General features: G+C 42.2%; 1 protein-coding gene across 4 annotated transcripts in view; it reads left to right on the forward strand.

Annotated features, from left to right (window-relative positions):
* Nucleotides 1-12,448, forward strand: part of LOC134359788 (ras-specific guanine nucleotide-releasing factor RalGPS1-like) — a 756,496-nt gene extending 744,048 nt beyond the window's left edge. For all 4 annotated transcript variants that reach the window (XM_063073428.1, XM_063073429.1, XM_063073430.1 and 1 more), the window contains 3 exons: nt 2,726-2,831; nt 4,331-4,422; nt 9,197-12,448. In XM_063073428.1, coding sequence (XP_062929498.1) covers nt 2,726-2,831; nt 4,331-4,422; nt 9,197-9,226 — 228 coding nt within the window. In that variant the 3' untranslated portion in view covers nt 9,227-12,448. The remainder of the gene's footprint in view (nt 1-2,725; nt 2,832-4,330; nt 4,423-9,196) is intronic.
* The last annotated feature ends 6,252 nt before the right edge of the window (nt 12,449-18,700 follow it).

Raw genomic sequence — 18,700 nt, forward strand, 5'->3', positions numbered from 1 at the left:
TCTCCATATGTAATAAATGTTTACATTTTTATGGATGTCTACATCAATTGTGTTCATTGTCAGAAAATACACACAAAAATACTCACTTGATACGGTAACCATGTCTCCACAGTGTGGTAATGTATCACATCAAAAGAACCTAAGACTGATAAGACTGAACAATTAATAAAATAGGAAGGGGTTGGAATAAAACAGGACCTCCTAATACTAGAACCTCTTTCACCTACCAGATAACCAGACAGGAACACATGCAAGTTTGCCTGCCTGTCACACAGTGTCCTGTCTCAGAATCATTACCATCGCCACTGCGTCTAAAACCTGCAACTCCAATTCCAATACCAGTGTGGGAGTCCCACCTGGACTGCAGTTCTATTAGAAGGCAGCTCACCTTTGTCTCCTTTAGGGTGCAGGGGGCTGGCCAGTAAAAAGCAGCCTCTCCAAAGGCACCTTTATCAAGCATATGATGAAAAGTAGAGAAATAGGTGTCATATTCCAGGACGTCATTCCATTGGAAGCTTAACATGTTTCTTTTCCGTTAATTTCTATTAACTGGGGATTGAATTCAAGGACTGTGAGGTAATGTTGCAGCTCTATAATACTGCTGGTTAGACAACACTTTGAGTATTGTGTTCAATATTGGTCACTCATTATAGGAAGGATATGGAAGCTTTAGAGAAGGTGCAGAGGAGGTTTACCAGGGTGCTGCCTGGATTAGAAAGCATGTCTAATTAGGAAGGTTTGAGAGAGGTAGGACTTTTCTCTTTGGAGTGAAGGAGGACGAGAGGTGACTTGAAAGAGGTGTAAAAGATGGTAAGAGATGCAGACAGAATGAACAGCCAGCAGCACCTTTTTCCCAGGGTGGAAAAGACTAATGCAAGAGGTCAGAATTTTAAGGCGCTTTTAGAAAAATATAGGATGGGATGCCAGAGGTTAAGGCTTTTCAAAAAAAAGAGACTAGTGGGTACGTGGAATACACTGTTAGGGGGTGGTAGAGGCAGATACATTTGAGACATTTAAGAAACTCTTGGATGTGCACATGGATGAAGAAAAATGGAGGACTATGTGGGAGGGAAGGGTTAAATTGATCTTAGGGTAGGTTAAAAGGTACAGCATCATGGGGCTGAAGGGCCTGTACTATACTGCACTGTTACATGAGAATGACCTCCATGGTCCGCAGAGAGCAAGCAGCAACTTTGAAGATATAACGAGCGCAGTGGATAGAGGATAGAGGTGGACATTATTTAGCTTTGATTTCCAGAAGTCGTTTGATAAGATGCCACATAAAAGACTTATCCATAAAATAAAGATGCATCGAGTTGGGGGTGATGTATTAGCATGGATAAAGGATTGGTTAACTAATAGAAAGCAGAGAGTTGGGATACATGGGTGTTACTCTGGTTGGCGATCAGTGGTGAGCGGTGTTCCACAGGAGTCAGTGCTGGGCCCACAACTGTTCACGATATACATTAACGCTCTGGAAGAGGAGACCAAGTGTAGTGTATCTAAGTTTGCTGATGACAGTAAATTGAGTGAAAAAGCAAATTGTGCAAAAAATACGGAGAATCTGCAGAGAGATATAGATAGGTTAAGTGAGTGGGCAAGGGTCTGGCAGATGGAGCACAATGTTGGTAAATGTGAGGTAAACCACTTTGGAAGGAAAAATAAAAGAGCAGATTATTATTTAAATGGTAAAATATTGCAGCACACTGCAGTGCAGAGGGACTTGGGAGTGTTTGTGCATGAATCACAAATGGTTGGTTTGCTGGTGCAGCAGGGTATCAAAAAGACAAATGGAACGTTGGCCTTCATTGCTAGAGGGATTAAATTTAAGAGCAGGGAGGTTATGCTGTAACTGTGCACGGTACTGGTGAGGCCGCACCTGGAGTATTGTGTACAGTTCTGGTCTCTTTACTTGAAGAAGGATATACTGGCTTTGGAGACAGTACAGAGGAGGTTCACCAGGTTGATTCCAGAGATGAGGGGGATATACAATGGTGAGAGATTGAGTCGCCTGGGACTGTACTTGCTAGAATTCAGAAGAATGAGAGGAGATCTTATAGAAACATAAAATTATGAAAGGGATAGATAAGATAGAGGCAGTATTTCCACTGGTAGGTGAGACTGGAACTAGGGGAGATAGCCTCAAGATTTGGGCAGTAGATTTAGGATGGAGGTGAGGAGGAACTGCTTTTCCCAGAGAGTGGTGAATCTGTGGAATTCTCTGCCCAATGAAGCATTGCAAGCTACCTCAGTAAATATGTTTAAGACAAGGTTGGATAGATTTTTGCAAAGTAGGGGAATGAAAGATTATGGGGAAAAGGCAGGTAGGTGGAAATGAGTCCATGGCCAGATCAACCATGATCTTATTGAATGATGGAGCAGGCTTGATGGGCCAGATGGCCGACTCCTGCTCCAATCTCTTATGAAAGGAGAGACCGAGCAACCAAAAGACCCGATCACTAACAAGAGCCACCACTTACTCTTGCCCACACTGCACCAGAATAGGTAGACCTCAGGTTGGCCTCTACAGCCATCTGAGGACCTTTCAACAGCTCATTCTTTGGGAGACCATCATACTCGACTCAAGTGATCATACTATTGCTATTACTACCACTGTCTATATTCTATGTTCTAATATCGTTATTTTGGGAAATCAAATCCATGAAACAGTTTAAAACTTCTGCCATCAAAATGATTCACATATTTGCCACTTCTCTCCCAACAGTTCAAGTCAGCCCCCAGTAAGAAGATGTCGGTAGCAGGATGGATGGTGGTTCTGCCCGACGACCCAGAGCACCCGGATATCTTCCAGCTGAGTGACCCGGATAAAGGTGAGGAGAAATCCCTTAAGTACCAAGGATCTGGCGGCATGGTGGCGCAGGCGGTAGAACTGCTGCTTTAGAGTTCCAGTGACCCAGGTTCAATGCTGAGCTCTGATGCAGTCTGTGTGGAGTTTGCACGACTCGCTGCAGCCATGTGTTACAATGGCACCAAGCTGCCGCCAAGACCATTCCTGAAGTGCGGCATGCAGTTCTGGTCCTCCAGTTACAGGCAGGGTGTCATTAGAAGCCAGAAAGGTGTAGACAAGGATGAAACCAGGATGAAGAACTCAAGATACAAGGATATACAGTAACTGTGCAAAAGTCTTAGGCACATATATATAGCTAGGGTGCCTAAGACTTCTGCATAGTACTGCATTTGTCAACGCGGAGCAGACAGTGAGTTTGTAAATCTGGCGGGAGCAAAGTATGTTGGGAATGGCGAGGGTGGAGTGCCATGGGAGGGGTTTGGGACAGGTAGCAGAGACGGAGTGCCAGGGGTGGGAATGTGGCATGGGTGTAGACTCCAAGCAAGGTAACTTGATTCCAAACAATTAGTTTATTGATCATTACAGAATGTCTCCCTGGTGCTTCCCATTCCCTCCCCTCTTCTCCCTTCTCCTTCAGCCAACCATGATTCCCCTCTCTCTACCCTGTTCCCGTTCTCAGTCCACAATGGAGACCCATATCAGAATCAGGTTTATCGTCACTCATATGTCATGAAATTTGTTTTTTTGTGTGTGTGTGGCAGCAATACATAAAATACACAATATTTAAAATTACTACAGTCCTGTGCAATAGTCTTAGGTGCCCTAGCTATTTGTATATGTGCCTAAGACTTTTGCACAGGACTGTAGAAAATAGAATAGTACAGCACAATGCAGGCCCTTCAGCCCGTGATGTTGTGCTGGCCCTTTAAGCTATTCCGAGATCAATCTAACGCTTCCTCCCACTTCATTTTTCATTCACCCATGTGCCTCAGATTCTCTTCAATCTCCTGAATGTATCTGCCTCTACTACCACCCCCAGCAGTGCATTCCACGCATCTACCTCTGATATCCCCCCTTGTACCTGAGACCCTTTACCTGAGGGAGCACTGGGGGCCTCTGTTTAATGTTTCACCAGACTGTGCAGTATGTCCTCAGACTTGCACCGGAGACTCCGTGTGGAGTTGAAAGGGCAGTGGGGTAGACCTGACAGTGTGGACTGCAGGAATGCACTCTGTATGCTGTTGAAGGCAAAATACTGGGGACACTAAAACGGTGAAATACAATTAGAAGTACATAGCTGCCCAGGCTGCATTTGCAGAGAGGAGGAAATATTTCAGGTTGAAGACTTTTCAGCACAATTCCTGTCATCAACACACTAAACAAATTTAAATATAGTTTACTGTTTTTAAATATTGTCATTTGGTATTGGCTCTGAAGTTTCCTGCACATGTTAAAGCACTAAGGCAATTTCGGAAATGCAAGTTGCTGTCACTATCGCCATGCGTCTGCTTGTATTGACAGGAAATGTTTACAAGTTCCAGACCAGCTCACGGTTTCACGCAATCCTGTGGCACAAACACTTGGATGATGCTTGCAAGAGCAACAGACCACAGGTAGGTGTTCAGTAAACCACACATAGTCAAAGACCCCGCACACTTCCTCACACTATATATTAACCCTCCCCCCGCCCCCCCATGCTGGACATTCTCTTCTCTCCCTTCTCCCATCAGGCAGAAGATACATACAGAAGTCTGCAAGCACACACCACCAGGCTTAAGGGCAGCTTATTGGATGATAAGATGGACTCTTGGCTTCAACTTACCCTTATGTGATCTGTGCACCTTATAGTCTGCTTATGGTTCTTTCTCTGCATTGTAGTCACTTTATTCTGAACTCTGTCATTGGTTTCCCTTGTATAACCTCGATAATGTCCGTGTGAGACTTTGTCACTGCAGTGATATCAAACACTTACGGACACGCACTGAGTCCAAACGTGTGCAATGCCCGAGTGCTAAATGGGTCCCAACTTGTGTTGGCATTGTAACCCTTGCTCAGGGTACCAGACTCCTTCAGTCTCCCATTGCCACTGATTGGCCACATCTTCACCCGATCACTTGGAGTCACAGAAACAGGTCCTTCGATCCAACTAGTCTGTGCTGAACTATAATTTTGCCTAATCCCATCAGTTGCAGGAAAAAGTTTGTGCACCCTTTGCAGTAATTACTCATAAAATGTGCTCGGATCGTCATCCAAGTCAGAATAATGGACAATCAATCTGCCTAAACTACACACACACAATCATACTTTTCATGGCTTTAGTAAACAACATTGTTTTATCATTCACAGTCCAATCTGGAAAAAGTATATGAACTCTTGTATTTAATAACTGATAGAACCTCCTTTAGCAACAATAACCTCCACCAAATATTTCCTGTAGCTGCTGATCAGACTTGCACAATGGTGAGGAGGAACATTAAACCATTCCTCTATACAAAACTGTTTCAGTTTATCAATATTTCAGGAGATACCTTGCATGCACAGCCTTCTTCAGATCATGTCAAAGAATCTCAATTAGGTTAAAGTCTGGAATCAAACTTGGCCATCCCAAAACACAAATTTTCTTCTTTTTAAACCATTCTGTTGTTGATTTACTCATGTTTTCGATCGTTGTCTTGTTGTATCATCCAACTTCTATTAAGCTTCAGGTGACAGACCAGTACTCTGACATTCTCCTGTAGAATGTCTTGATATGATTTTGTTCCCTCAATGCTCATAAGCTGTCCAGGCCCTGAGACAGCAAAGCAGCCCCAAACCATGATGCTCCTTCCACCATGCTTCACAGTTGGGTTGAGATTTTGGTTTTGGTGGGCAATGCACTTTCCCCTCCAAGCACAGGGTGCGCATTTCTGCCAGAAAGTTCAACTTATGTCTTATCTGTCCATAAAATATTGTCCCAGCAACATTGTGGAACATCCAGATAGTCTCTTGCAAATTTGACAAGCAGCAATGTTTTTTTTGGGAGAGCAGTGGTTTCCTCCATGGTGTCTTTCCGTGAACACCATTCTTGTTCAGTGTTTTTCTTATAGTGGGCACATGAACAGAGACTTTAGCAAACCTGAGAGAGATTTCTGCAGGTCTTTTGCTGTTACCCTTGGGTTCTTTTTCACCTCCTTCAACATTGCAGGTTGTGCACTTGGTGTGACCTTTGCAGGACGCCCTCTCCTAGGGAGAGTAACAACAGCACTGAATTACCTCCATTTGTGGACAATTTCTCTTACTGTGGACTAATGAACACTTAGGTCTATTGGAAATGCTATTATAGTCTTTTCCAGCTTCATGCTTCTCTGCAATACTCCTAAGGTCCTCTGAAAGTTGATCGAGGCATGGTGCACATAAAGAGATCTTTCTTGAGAAGAGCAGGCTCTGTCAGTAACCTGACTTTGTGTGTTTTTTTTATAGGGCAGGGCACCTCTACAACCCTCACCTCCAATCTCATCTCATTGATCAGAACACCCGACTCCAAATAGCTTTTGTAGAAGGCATTACCCCAGAGGTTCACATACATTTTTGAACCCTGACTGATTGTTTAAATGGTGTACTCAGTAATGACGAGCAGAAGTACAATTGTTTGTGTGTTATTAGTTTAGGCAGATTGTGTTTGTCTAACGTGACTTAGATGAAGATCAGACCATGTCAGAGCTTTTACAAGTATATTAAGAGCAAAAGGATTGTAAGGGATAAAATTGGTCCTCTTGAAGATCAGAGTGGTCGGCTTTGTGCGGAACCAAAGGAAATGGGGGAGATCTTAAATAGGTTTTTTGCGTCTGTATTTACTAAGGAAGCTGGCATGAAATCTATGGAATTGAGGGAATCAAGTAGTGAGACCATGGAAACTGTACAGATTGAAAAGGAGGAGGTGCTTGCTGTCTTGAGGAAAATTAAAGTGGATAAATCCCCGGGACCTGACAGGGTGTTAGCTCGGACCTTGAAGGAGACTAGTGTTGAAATTGCGGGGGCCCTGGCAGAAATATTTAAAATGTCGCTGTCTACGGGTGAAGTGCCGGAGGATTGGAGAGTAGCTCATGTTGTTCCGTTGTGTAAAAAAGGATCGAAAAGTAATCCGGGAAATTATAGGCCGGTGAGTTTAACATCGGTGGTAGGTAAGTTATTGGAGAGAGTACTAAGAGACAGAATCTACAAGCATTTGGATAGACAGGGACTTATTAGGGAGAGTCAACATGGCTTTCTGCGTGGTAGGTCATGTTTGACCAATGTGTTGGAGTTTTTCGAGGTGGTTACCAGGAAAGTGGATGAAGGGAAGGCAGTGGATATTGTCTACATGGACTTCAAGTATTTGACAAGGTCCCACATGGGAGGTTAGTTAGGAAAATTCAGTCGCTAGGTATACATGGAGAGGTGGTAAATTGGATTAGACATTGGCTTGATGGAAGAAGCCAGAGAGTGGTGGTAGAGAATTGCTTCTCTGAGTGGAGGCCTGTGACTAGTGGTGTGCCACAGGGATCAGTGCTGGGTCCATTGTTATTTGTCATCTATATCAATGATCTGGATGATAATGTGGTAAATTGGATCAGCAAGTTTGCTGATGATACAAAGATTGGAGGTGTAGTAGACAGTGAGAAAGGTTTTCAGAGCCTGCAGAGGGACTTGGACCAGCTGGAAAAATGGGCTGAAAAATGGCAGATGGAGTTTAATACTGACAAGTGTGAGGTATTGCACGTTGGAAGGACAAACCAACGTAGAACATACAGGGTTAATGGTAAGGCACTGAGAAGCGCAGTGGAACAGAGGGATCTGGGAATACAGATACAAAATTCCCTAAAAGTGTCGTCACAGGTAGATAGGGTCGTAAAGAGAGCTTTTGGTACATTGGCCTTTATTAATCAAAGTATTGAGTATAAGAGCTGGAATGTTATGATGAGGTTGTATAAGGCATTGGTGAGGTCAAATCTGGAGTATTGTGTTCAGTTTTGGTCACCAAATTACAGGAAGGATATAAATAAGGTTGAAAGAGTGCAGAGAAGGTTTACAAGGATGTTGCCGGGACTTGAGAAACTCAGTTACAGAGAAAGGTTGAATAGGTTAGGACTTTATTGCCTGGAGCGTAGAAGAATGAGGGGAGATTTGATAGAGGTATATAAAATTATGATGGGTATAGATAGAGTGAATGCAAGCAGGCTTTTTCCACTGAGGCAAGGGGAGAAAAAAACCAAAGGACATGGGTTAAGGGTGAGGGGGGAAAAGTTTAAAGGGAACATTAGGGGGGGCTTCTTCACACAGAGAGTGGTGGGAGTATGGAATGAGCTGCCAGACGAGGTGGTAAATGCGGGTTCTTTTTTAACATTTAAGAATAAATTGGACAGATACATGGATGGGAGGTGTATGGAGGGATATGGTCCGTGTGCAGGTCAGTGGGACTAGGCAGAAAATGGTTCGGCACAGCCAAGAAGGGCCAAAGGGCCTGTTTCTGTGCTGTAGTTTCTATAGTTCTATGGTTCTATATTTTATGAGTAATTAAAGCAGAAAAATAGGTAACTGCAAAGTGTTCACAAACCTTTTCTTGCAACTGATTCCTCCCCACCCAAACTTCTCTTACTCTCCAGCACAGATCAGAAGGGAGGAGGGAGGGGTTCAAAGTAAATTTATTAGCAAAGCACACACATATCACCATATACTAAGCTGAAGTTAATTTTCTTGTGAACATTTACAGTAAATATAAAGAAACACAAAAGGATCAATGAAAAACCTCAGACAAAGACAGACAACCAATGTTCACATAGAACATAGAATAGTACAGCACAGTACAGGCCCTTCAGCCCACAATGTTGTGCCAACCCTCTCCCATATAAGCCCCCACCTTAAATTCCTCCATATACCTGTCTAGTAGTCTCTTAAACTTCACTAGTGTATCTGCCTCCACCACTGACTCAGGCAGTGCATTCCACGCACCAACCACTCTCTGAGTAAAAAACCTTCCTCTAATATCCCCCTTGAACTTCCCACCCCTTACCTTAAAGCCATGTCCTCTTGTATTGAGCAGTGGTGCCCTGGAGAAGAGGCACTGGCTATCCACTCAATCTATTCCTCTTATTATCTTGTACACCTCTATCATGTCTCCTCTCATCCTCCTTCTCTCCAAAGAGTAAAGCCCTAGCTCTCTTGAAGGGGAGTCCATAGGCTGTGGAATCAGTGTTGGGGTGATTGATGCGTCCACTCTAACGCACACAGTGCTGGATGGTTTGCAGGATCCTGTGCAGAAGTTGTCATGGTCAAAGCCGGGCCATGGTTTGGATGTTCCTAATGCAAGATAAAGGGCACAGAAGCAACACCATCGATGGTCCATGATTAACTTCTTCCCTCTATTTCCAGATACCCGCCAACCTCATGTCGTTTGAGTGAACATTTGAAGACAGCACATGAGATGTGATCAAAAGTGCCAACCCAAGCAATGGGAAATCAAGCTATTCAATGGATTAATAACAAGGAAAAAGTGAAGAAAAAAATCTTTACACAGAGTTATTTGTTCATCAACTGCCAGCATTGAATACCGAAGCACTTTTTTTTGGACACTCTTATTACATGACCAACCCCCCCCCCCAAAAAAAAATGATTTTGGTAGGTTTTTGGGGAAAAAAAGGAAGTGATTGTCTGATCCAAATTCATGGTGTTGGCTGCAGAGATTAGGCAGAGCTTTGGCTACAAACTACTTCACGAAGAGGGCAGTTAGTGACCAAGGAACAGTGTGTAATGACTGCTGCCCAAAACATTTTTTTTAAATGTTTGGTTTTTATTATTAAGCTGCTTTATCGTGAACAACTTTTTAGCCCATGTTGGGTATTAACTTTCTTATGCACTAAACAAGAAACTACTGACAGTATTAGTAGGCTGCATTGAGTAGCATTTAGGGAAATAAATCAGTGAGTGAGGATTTTTTTTTTAAATGAAATGCACTGAATTGTTTGGCGGACTTGGCAACTGCCTCTGCATTGGTGATCAGTATGTGTGTTGTTCTTGCATTTCTAGCCTGGTGAACTCATTGTGATATTCAAGCAAACCCAACAGTTTTAAGCCCATTCCACCCCACCCCAACCTTATGACATTGCTTCCAAATGTATCTGACCTTACCTGGCAGTATTCCAAAGAAGATTGGTTGGAGTTCTGGCCCAGGCATCTTTCCAGAGGTTTGGAAGGGGTGGATCAGAACAGCAAGGAGAATGAAGGTTCAATTTGGCCCTGTAACCCCGATCCAGCAACTTCAACACATCCTGTACCGCACTGGGTTTCCGTGCTTCTGTCTGATTTAACAAGTTATCTTCTCAACAAACGTAGATAACATTCTGAACACAAGAGATTCTGCAGGTGCTGGAAATCCAGAGCAACACACAAAACGCTGGAGGAACTCAGCAGGACAAGCAGCATCTATGGAGAGATATAAACAGTCGATGTTTCAGGCCAAGACCTTTAATCAGGACAGGAATGGAAGGGAGAAGAAGATGGGAGGAAGTGAAGGGAAGGAAGATAGGCTTCACCTATCACCCTTCCAGCTTATACTCCTTGGGTGAAGGTACAATTTCTCTTACTCCTGCCACATTATTCTGGCTTCTTCCCTCTTCCTTTCTAGTCCTTATGAAGTGTCTCAGCCCAAAATATCAACTTTCTTTTCATAGATGCTTCCTGACCTACTGAGTTCCTCCAGCATTTGGTGAGTGATGCTCAAGCTAACATCCTGTCCTGCCACAGGCAGCATTTTCTGTTTGGTTTCAGCTTTCCAGTATTGTATCATTCTCTTCTGCCATTCAACTGGCTTCCAGTACATTTAAAAGTATTTTCCAGTTCCTCAGTATCATTTCGTGATTCAAGTGAAAGTCATATGTTACAGTGTAATCTATGATATGTTTCATTTGTTATGAATTATTTAAGAGTTGTATATATAATAGACAAGGTGTTAATCATCACCAGCGTTCACATTGGCTTCATAGTCCAAACAAGTGAAACTTGAAAAGGTTTCGATTATTATTTGAAGAGGACAAGTGTTTCAATTTGAAAATTATTTTCTACTACTGTATTTAGCTCCATTTCATGATTTCCACTTAAAAACGTTCTATTAATGGAAGAAACATTCAGACAAGCCAACATGACTATTTTCTGTGGTCCTTCATTAGACAGGACAGGGTGCCCCCCGGACAGACAACATGGGCAACAGACAAGGGTTACAGATCAGCTTCTGGAATGCATTGGTTTGCAGATTTTGAGGAAGAGCAAAAGAAATTGCTCACGCTTCTTGTGCAGGAGTGTTGACTATTTTGTCTGCTAACCCTTCTGCCCCCTTGATTGTAAATGCTTCAGTGCTACTTGCAGAGGGAGCTTGTACCGCATTCCCACCACTCTTTGGGTAAAGTAGTTTATTCTGATTTGTTTATTGGATTCCTTGGTGTCATATCTCACAGTAACAGCCTCTAATTAGAGTCTATCCCTCATCAAGTGGAAATACATTTGCTGCAGAGGCTCAGTCAAAACCTCTCTTCCCATTAAAGGCTTCTATTACGCTATTCCTCAGCCTCATTTTAGTCACCGACATGGATATAAACATCTTGAACAGCAGGATTACATTAAAATGTTCCAACAGATAAAATGCATTCAATGCACATTTCCCATTAGGTGAGCCATTGGGAATTATTGCAACCTGTTCAGTTGGTTTTTTTAGGGACAAAATACAGGCTCATTCATTTGTATAGTGAAAGCTCATTTACCATCATTTCAAAGGCAATGATGGCCTAACTGCACAAAGTGTTTTGTTGGCCTTTTCTATGTCTTTTTTTTATACATTAATATTTAAAGAACATCCCATTAAGTGAGAATTACTTCACTAATCTGACAGCATTGCATTGGCTGTTTTAAGGAATAATGTTAGATTTATTTCATGACAATCTCAAATTTTGATCCTCAAAGATGCTTCTGCCATTTGAATTCAAGAGGTTTAGCTGGTGACCATTAATTTAATATCAGTGTACATCCCAATAGCAGAAAACAATTCCCTTTGCATCAGGGCTAGTCAAAAAATCACAAAGGAACCAATGTGAAGTCTAATTCTAAACAGTTAGTGTAAATTAATCTTAATGTTTATAATTGCTGGGTATATTTAATACAAACCTGCTTCCCTCATACAGTTGATCTGTGACCTTAACCTTATTTGTCTTTCCCTCATGCTCCTTATGAGATGAGATGACAGATGACTGTTGATTTGTTTGGGTGCAAAGTGACCCATCGGCCTGCAACACTATCCACCCCCCATGTTAAACTAAAGCACATTGGTACGACAAAGACCAGTGCAGCGTCAATAAATGTTGCCACTGTGAGTAAATAAGATAATATGTAAATTTTCATAAAGTTCCAAGGGAAGTATGTTGACAAAGGTCATTTGCATGCTGTCTGTGTTGATGTGTTTTTATAATAATTGCTAAATTTCTGTTCTAACCACTGAACTCAGACTGCTCCATGGATGTTTTTTGCTAAATTCTGTTACCTCAGGCTTGTATCAAGTTGCTTTTTTTTGTCAGCTTCTTACATTGATGGTGCAGTCTTCATTTATTCAGTCAAATAAATTGCTGTTAGAAACGTGTTCACAAGATGATCGGAATAATTTCTTGGGATCTCTGTACATTACCTTTTTTCCCTGCATCACAAAAGCTTGGATTTGTATTCAGGTTATTGGAGGGCAGTCATTCAGTCTCATATACAATTGGGAGCTCTGAACACTTAAGGATATAGCTAGTGCCTTCAAATTCAAAGTAAAATTTATTATCAAAGTATATATACATTTATTCATTATGTGCCATGTCATATGACCTGGACGATCATGGTCTTGACCATAAACACGAGAGATTCTGCAGATGCTGGAAATCCAAAGCAACACACACAAGGTGCTGGAGGAACTCAACAGGTCAGGCGGCATCTATGGAAATGAATAAACAGTCAACGTTTCAGGCTGAGACCCTTCTTCGGGTCCTGAAAAAGGGTGTCAGCCTGAAATGTCAACTGGTTATCCATTTCTATATATGGTCTTTTTCACAATTGTTCTCGGCAAATTTTTCTGCACAAGTGCCTTGCCATTGCCTTCTTCTGGGCAGTGTCTTTACAAGATGGGTGACCCCAGCCATTAACAATACTCTTCAGAGATTAACCATAACCAGGACTTGCAATATGCACGAGCTGTGCTTATGACTGTCATGGAAACACCAACTAAGAACACCGGAGTGACTTTGAGTTTCTTTTTAAGAGTTATTAACATGATATCATGAAGAGTCTGTAGCAGTCTCCACCACCATCAGAACTCTGATTTTAGATTGTACAAAGCTCATATTTACACAGCAAGACAAACAACTTCACATAACTTTGTTTGGCATCCCATGGTCAATCATTTAAAAGACATGTCAATTATCTCTCAGCGCGAGTCTAACAGTTCTTCCTGTTATCAGGACTCATAATTTACCCCCAGACACGTCCTCCCTCCTGGTTTCAGAGGTCGGGTATCTTATTAATTGCAGTTCCTGGTACTGTGCTTATCATCCAAGGTTATTCTCGACGCACATCAGCAGCCTTAAGCACAGCTGTTCCAGAATGGTCAAGTATCCCATCATACACTAGTTTTAACCATTTCTACTACAATGACCATCCACCACCTGCTCCCATGGCTTCACATGAGCTAAGCAGGTGCTGCACCTTGCCCAAGGGCCACCTTCGGACTAGCGGAGGGAAGCAGCATCCAGCACCTCCTTTGGTAGAGATGTACCTCCATCCTGCCACCCAACATGTTACTGTACTGTTTACTACCTTCTGATTTGTATTCTTGCAGGCATTTACAGGAATACAATAGAATTTATGGAAAACTATACATAGCTATATATAAACAAAGGCTTAACAACCAAGGTAAAAAAAACAATGCATCTAGGCCTCAATCCCTCATCTTGACCAAATACAAGAGGGAGACAGTGATCCAGAGAGTTAAGAGTGCTCAAACCAAGGACATTAAGAAAATAGAGAAGTCTCTACAAGCTGATGAGAGAGAGTGAATTGAGGACATACGGCAGGTAATAATTTCAGATGTCCAAAAGCTTTATGCCGCCCAGAGAGGATTCCTGAAGAGATAAAAAAGATAAAATCTTACAGGTTTTGAAGACAGCAGTTGGAGGAGATACAGGAAAAGAATTCGTCTCTGCTCATAGAAGACAAGAATTAATTCAGCCTGGGAATAGATTAGGATATGGGAACAATCCAGAGATTAACCAAACGTTCTTCCTTCAGGCTTCTAAACCAAAGTGGATAACTCAACTCATCTCAATGCCGAACTGACTCCACAGTCTATGGACTCACTTTCAAGGATTCTACAACTCATGATCTCAGTATATTTACTTACTTCTTAAAATTACTTGCACGATTGTCTTCTTTTGTATGTTGGTTGTCCGTTAGTCTTTATGTATAGTTTTTAATAATGCCCGCAAGAAAATGAATCTCAGGGTTGTATATGGTGACGTATGTACTTTGATAATAAATTTACTTCGACTTTTCCATTCATGCCTGTGGCAGCTTAGACAGTTCTCCCTCAACATTGTTCCAAATGAATCAAGTGACAGCTCAGTTTTTCCCCCAACACTGGTACTGCATCATTCCAATATTCTGAGCAATCTGAATTCTGTGTATTAAATAAATGTCAAGTGATATTAATCCCATCCAAATGCAAATCCCTTTTTACTGCAGGTTTCCAATCCCCTCACAAACATACTTCAGGCAGAATATTCAAACCACGCTTGGAATCTTTTCCCTTGCATCTCGGCACCTGATACTTCCAAACTGACCCAGTGCAAACAGGTTACCTGCATATAATGCAACATAACTGATCAACTTCTGTGGTGGTATGGATACATCTTAATTTGAGAAAGATAGTTTTTGCTAAAGGAAGTGAAAGAACACAAATGCCTGAAAGCCGTACACACAGTAGCCATTTTATTAGGTACACCTGCTCGTTAATGCGCATAGCTAATCAATCATGCGGCAGCAACTCAATGAATAAAAGACCACAAAACGTAGGAGCAGAATTAGGCCATTTGGCCCAACAAATCTGCTCCACCATTCCATCACGACTGATTTATTATCCCTCTCAAGCCCATTCTGCTGCCTTCTCCCCATGGCTGTTCACACTCTGACAAATCAAGAACATACAAACCTCTCCTTTAAGTACATCCCACAAACTGCATGCAGACATGGTCAAGAGGTTCAGTTCTTGTTCAGGTCAAACATCAGAATGGGGAAGAAATATGCTCTAAGTGACTTTAACTGTAGAATAATTGTTGGTGCCAGATGGGGTGGTTTGAGTATCTTAGAAACTGCTGATCTACTGTGATCTTCACACATAATGCAAAGCATGCCCATAAGCCAACATAGTCATAGTCATACTTTATTGATCCCGGGGGAAAATGCTGTTGTTGGACTTTGGATTTTTGTCCTTGATGTCCTCTTTACATTTGGATACAGATGTAAAATATTTAAATTAAACACATACACATTGGAGAAAAAAAAGTAAAAACTTACTTTTAAAATTAAGGTTTGCAATTCTGTTTTCATCCAAAAACTTCTGAAGATGACAAGATTGTCTGCAGTAGTTGAAGTCCGAGGTGTAAATATATACTTACTGTAATTTAGTTTTCCTACATTTATAATATATTGCATTAACAAATTTCACAACATATTCCTGTGATATTAAACCTGATTCTGAAATATACCCAGATTCACTAACCTCCTCATCTCCGTTCTAAAGGAATGCCCTTGTACTCTGAGGCTGTGACCAATTAATGTACTAATCCGTAAAAATTTTAGGAATGTGGGAAGACACCATTGCGGTCATGGGGAGAACATACAAACTCCTTATATACACTGTCAATACTGAACTTGGGCCGCTGGCACATTAGGCTACTTCACCGGCCAGCTTACCAATGTACAGAGCACCCCTGAACACACGTCCATACAGAGTGGGAAGTCCAACTGGGTTGATTCAATTTCATGCACATTCTCAGCTTGTTTACTGTGTCAGGTGAGAGCAGATGCCTGGAATGCACAGCTGGACATTTACAATTGATCTGCCAGCACTCCGGCCCCTGATTTTATACTGGCTTCACCTAATTATTCATAGATGCAATGAAACTGCTATAATAGTGTCAGCGAAACAAGCAGGTCAGTAGAAAGTCACTACACCAGCACCACCCTATCATACATGCCAAAGCACCACACCATTAGTATAAACACAAGAGGTTCTGCAAATGCTGGAAATACAGAGAAACGCACAAAATGCTGGAGGAACTCAGCAGGTCAGGCAACATCAGGATTAATGGTAAGGAATAAACAGTGTTTCACACCAAGACTCTTCATCGAGTCTAGTAAGAACTGTGCCTTCAATCATTTTCTTATAAAAAGTATCCAGGAGATAAACACTTATTAATGCTGCAGGAAAGATGAGACTGCATTTTGACGAAAAGCCCTGTAAACTGGGTTTGAAACTTTCACTTGAGGATTCATTAGATTAGATTTAACTTTATTGTCATTATGCCGAGTACAGATACAAAGCCAATGAGATGCAGTTAGCAGAAATGCAAAGAATAGTGCTATTTACAAAATAACTGCAAATAAAAAGCAAATGCTACAGCACACAAATATAAAAGTACTGAGACAGTACAATACAGATGCAATACTGCTTAGCGCTGTGATGAGAGGTTCAGCAGGGTCACAGCCTCAGGGAAGAAGCTCTTCCTGTGCCTGCTGGTGCGGGAGCGGAGGCTCCTGTCACACCTACCAGATGGGAGGAGAGTAAAAAGTCCATGGTTAGGGTGAGATACATCCTTGATAATGCTTTTCACCCTGCCCAGGCAGCATTTATGGTAGATATTCTCAATGGTGAGCAATTGGGTGCCGATAATCTGCTGGGCAGTTTTCACCACACGCTGGAGTGCTTTGTGGTCCAATATGGGACAATTGCCATACCATACTGATATGCAGTTGGTGGGTATGCCCTCAATGGTACAGCAGTACAAGTCCATCAGTATCCTGGGACAGAGGTGAGCTTTCCTGATGCTCCACAGGAAATAAAGTATTTTGCAATGCGAGCACCAGCTGGTTGATATTTAAATTCTCACTTTCTATCATATTTGGCATACCACATTTGGACTATTGTGAGCAGCTTTGGGCCTTGTATCTAAGGAAAGATGTGCATGCATTGGAGAGGTTTATGAGAATGATCCCAGGAATGAAAGAGCTAATGTATTAGGAATGTTGGATGGCTCTGGAGCTGTACTTGCTTGAGTTTGGAATGATTGGGTGGGTGAAGGGGTGGTGGGGTGTGGGGGGGGGGTAGGCAGAGATCTCATTGAAACCTACCAAATATCAAAAGGCCTAGATCGACAGAATGTTTCCTATAGTGGCAGAGTCTAGGACCAGAGGGCATAGCCTCAGAATACAAGGGTATTTGTTTTAAACAGATGAGGAGGAAATTCTTTAGCTAGAGGATAGTGAAGTTGTCATTGCAAAGACAGCTGTGGGGGTCAAGGCATTGGGGATATTTCAAAAGAGTTTGACTGGTTCTTAATTAGTAAGGACCTTAAAGGTTATGGGGACTAGGCAGGAGAATGGGATTGAGGGGGATAATTAATCAACCATGATGGAATGGCAGAGCAGATTAAATGGGCCAAATGGTAGAATTCTGCTCTTATGTCTTACGATCTTATCATCCATGGTCTCAGTGTTCACAGAATGGATATCCCTCCCCACCCTCACCTGTGATCTCCTGGAGAAGAAGTTTGTGTAGGGTTTGGGTAGGCAGGAATGATTGGACTAGACAGAATAGTTCAGCTTGGACTAGATGGGCCAAAAGGCCTGTTTCTGTGCTGTAGTACTCTATGATTCTAAAAGTGATAGGTGGGGAGGTGAGGATAGGGATGGGTAAAAGAGAGTTGGCATAGGTGGGAGGATAAGAGAGCCAAGGATTCAAAGGGGCGAATGGCCCAATACCTGGGCTGCACACAATGCTACAGTTAAAAGTTCCCATCTGTAAAACAAAACAATGCTCGTCCTTGGTTTGTGCTCAACAAATATTTCTGTAGATAGGTCACAGAGGAATCTAGCCAGGGATAGACTATGTGAGAGATCAAGCTAATGGTTCAGAGGCAGAGAGGGGGCCATTCAAAGTGATTGCCTGGTAAAAACAGAACCGGGAGAATGCACTCTGGACGGACACTTTAGTCACGATGGAAAATGAATCAAGGGGCAGCCTACTATTGCAATGGTCACATGGTATGTAATCTATGGCTTTGGAGTGGCAGCAAGGATGGATGAGGGGACACAACATCTTCAACGGTACAGCTCGGAATAAGCCCTTCAAGTCGTGACACCCAGCAACCCTGCATTTAATCCTAGCCAAATCATGGGACAATTCACAGTGACCAATTAACCTACCAACCGGTACATCTTTGTACTGTGAGAAGAAACCAGAGCACCCAGAGAAAACCCACACAGTCATGGGGAGAATATACATCTGTTGGAATGTAGACATCAGTATTAATTCAGCTGATACTAGACCAAAGATATGCTCGATCAGTTATAAGACCGAAATTATAAGACCATAAGACACAGGAGAAGAATGAGGCCATTTTGACCATCGAATCTACTTTGCCATTCTATCACGGCTGATTTATTATCCCTCTCAAACCCATTACGTGATTTCCAACAAAGCACCTCATTCTTCAACAGGAGACATGAATCAGAAATGCCAAATGCAGGTTATCCTAGAAACCAAGCTTACTTTTGCTTCAATAGTTGTGAAGGATTAAGTTT

The sequence above is a fragment of the Mobula hypostoma genome, chromosome 21 (genome assembly GCF_963921235.1).
Source record: "Mobula hypostoma chromosome 21, sMobHyp1.1, whole genome shotgun sequence".
NCBI lineage: Eukaryota > Metazoa > Chordata > Chondrichthyes > Myliobatiformes > Myliobatidae > Mobula > Mobula hypostoma.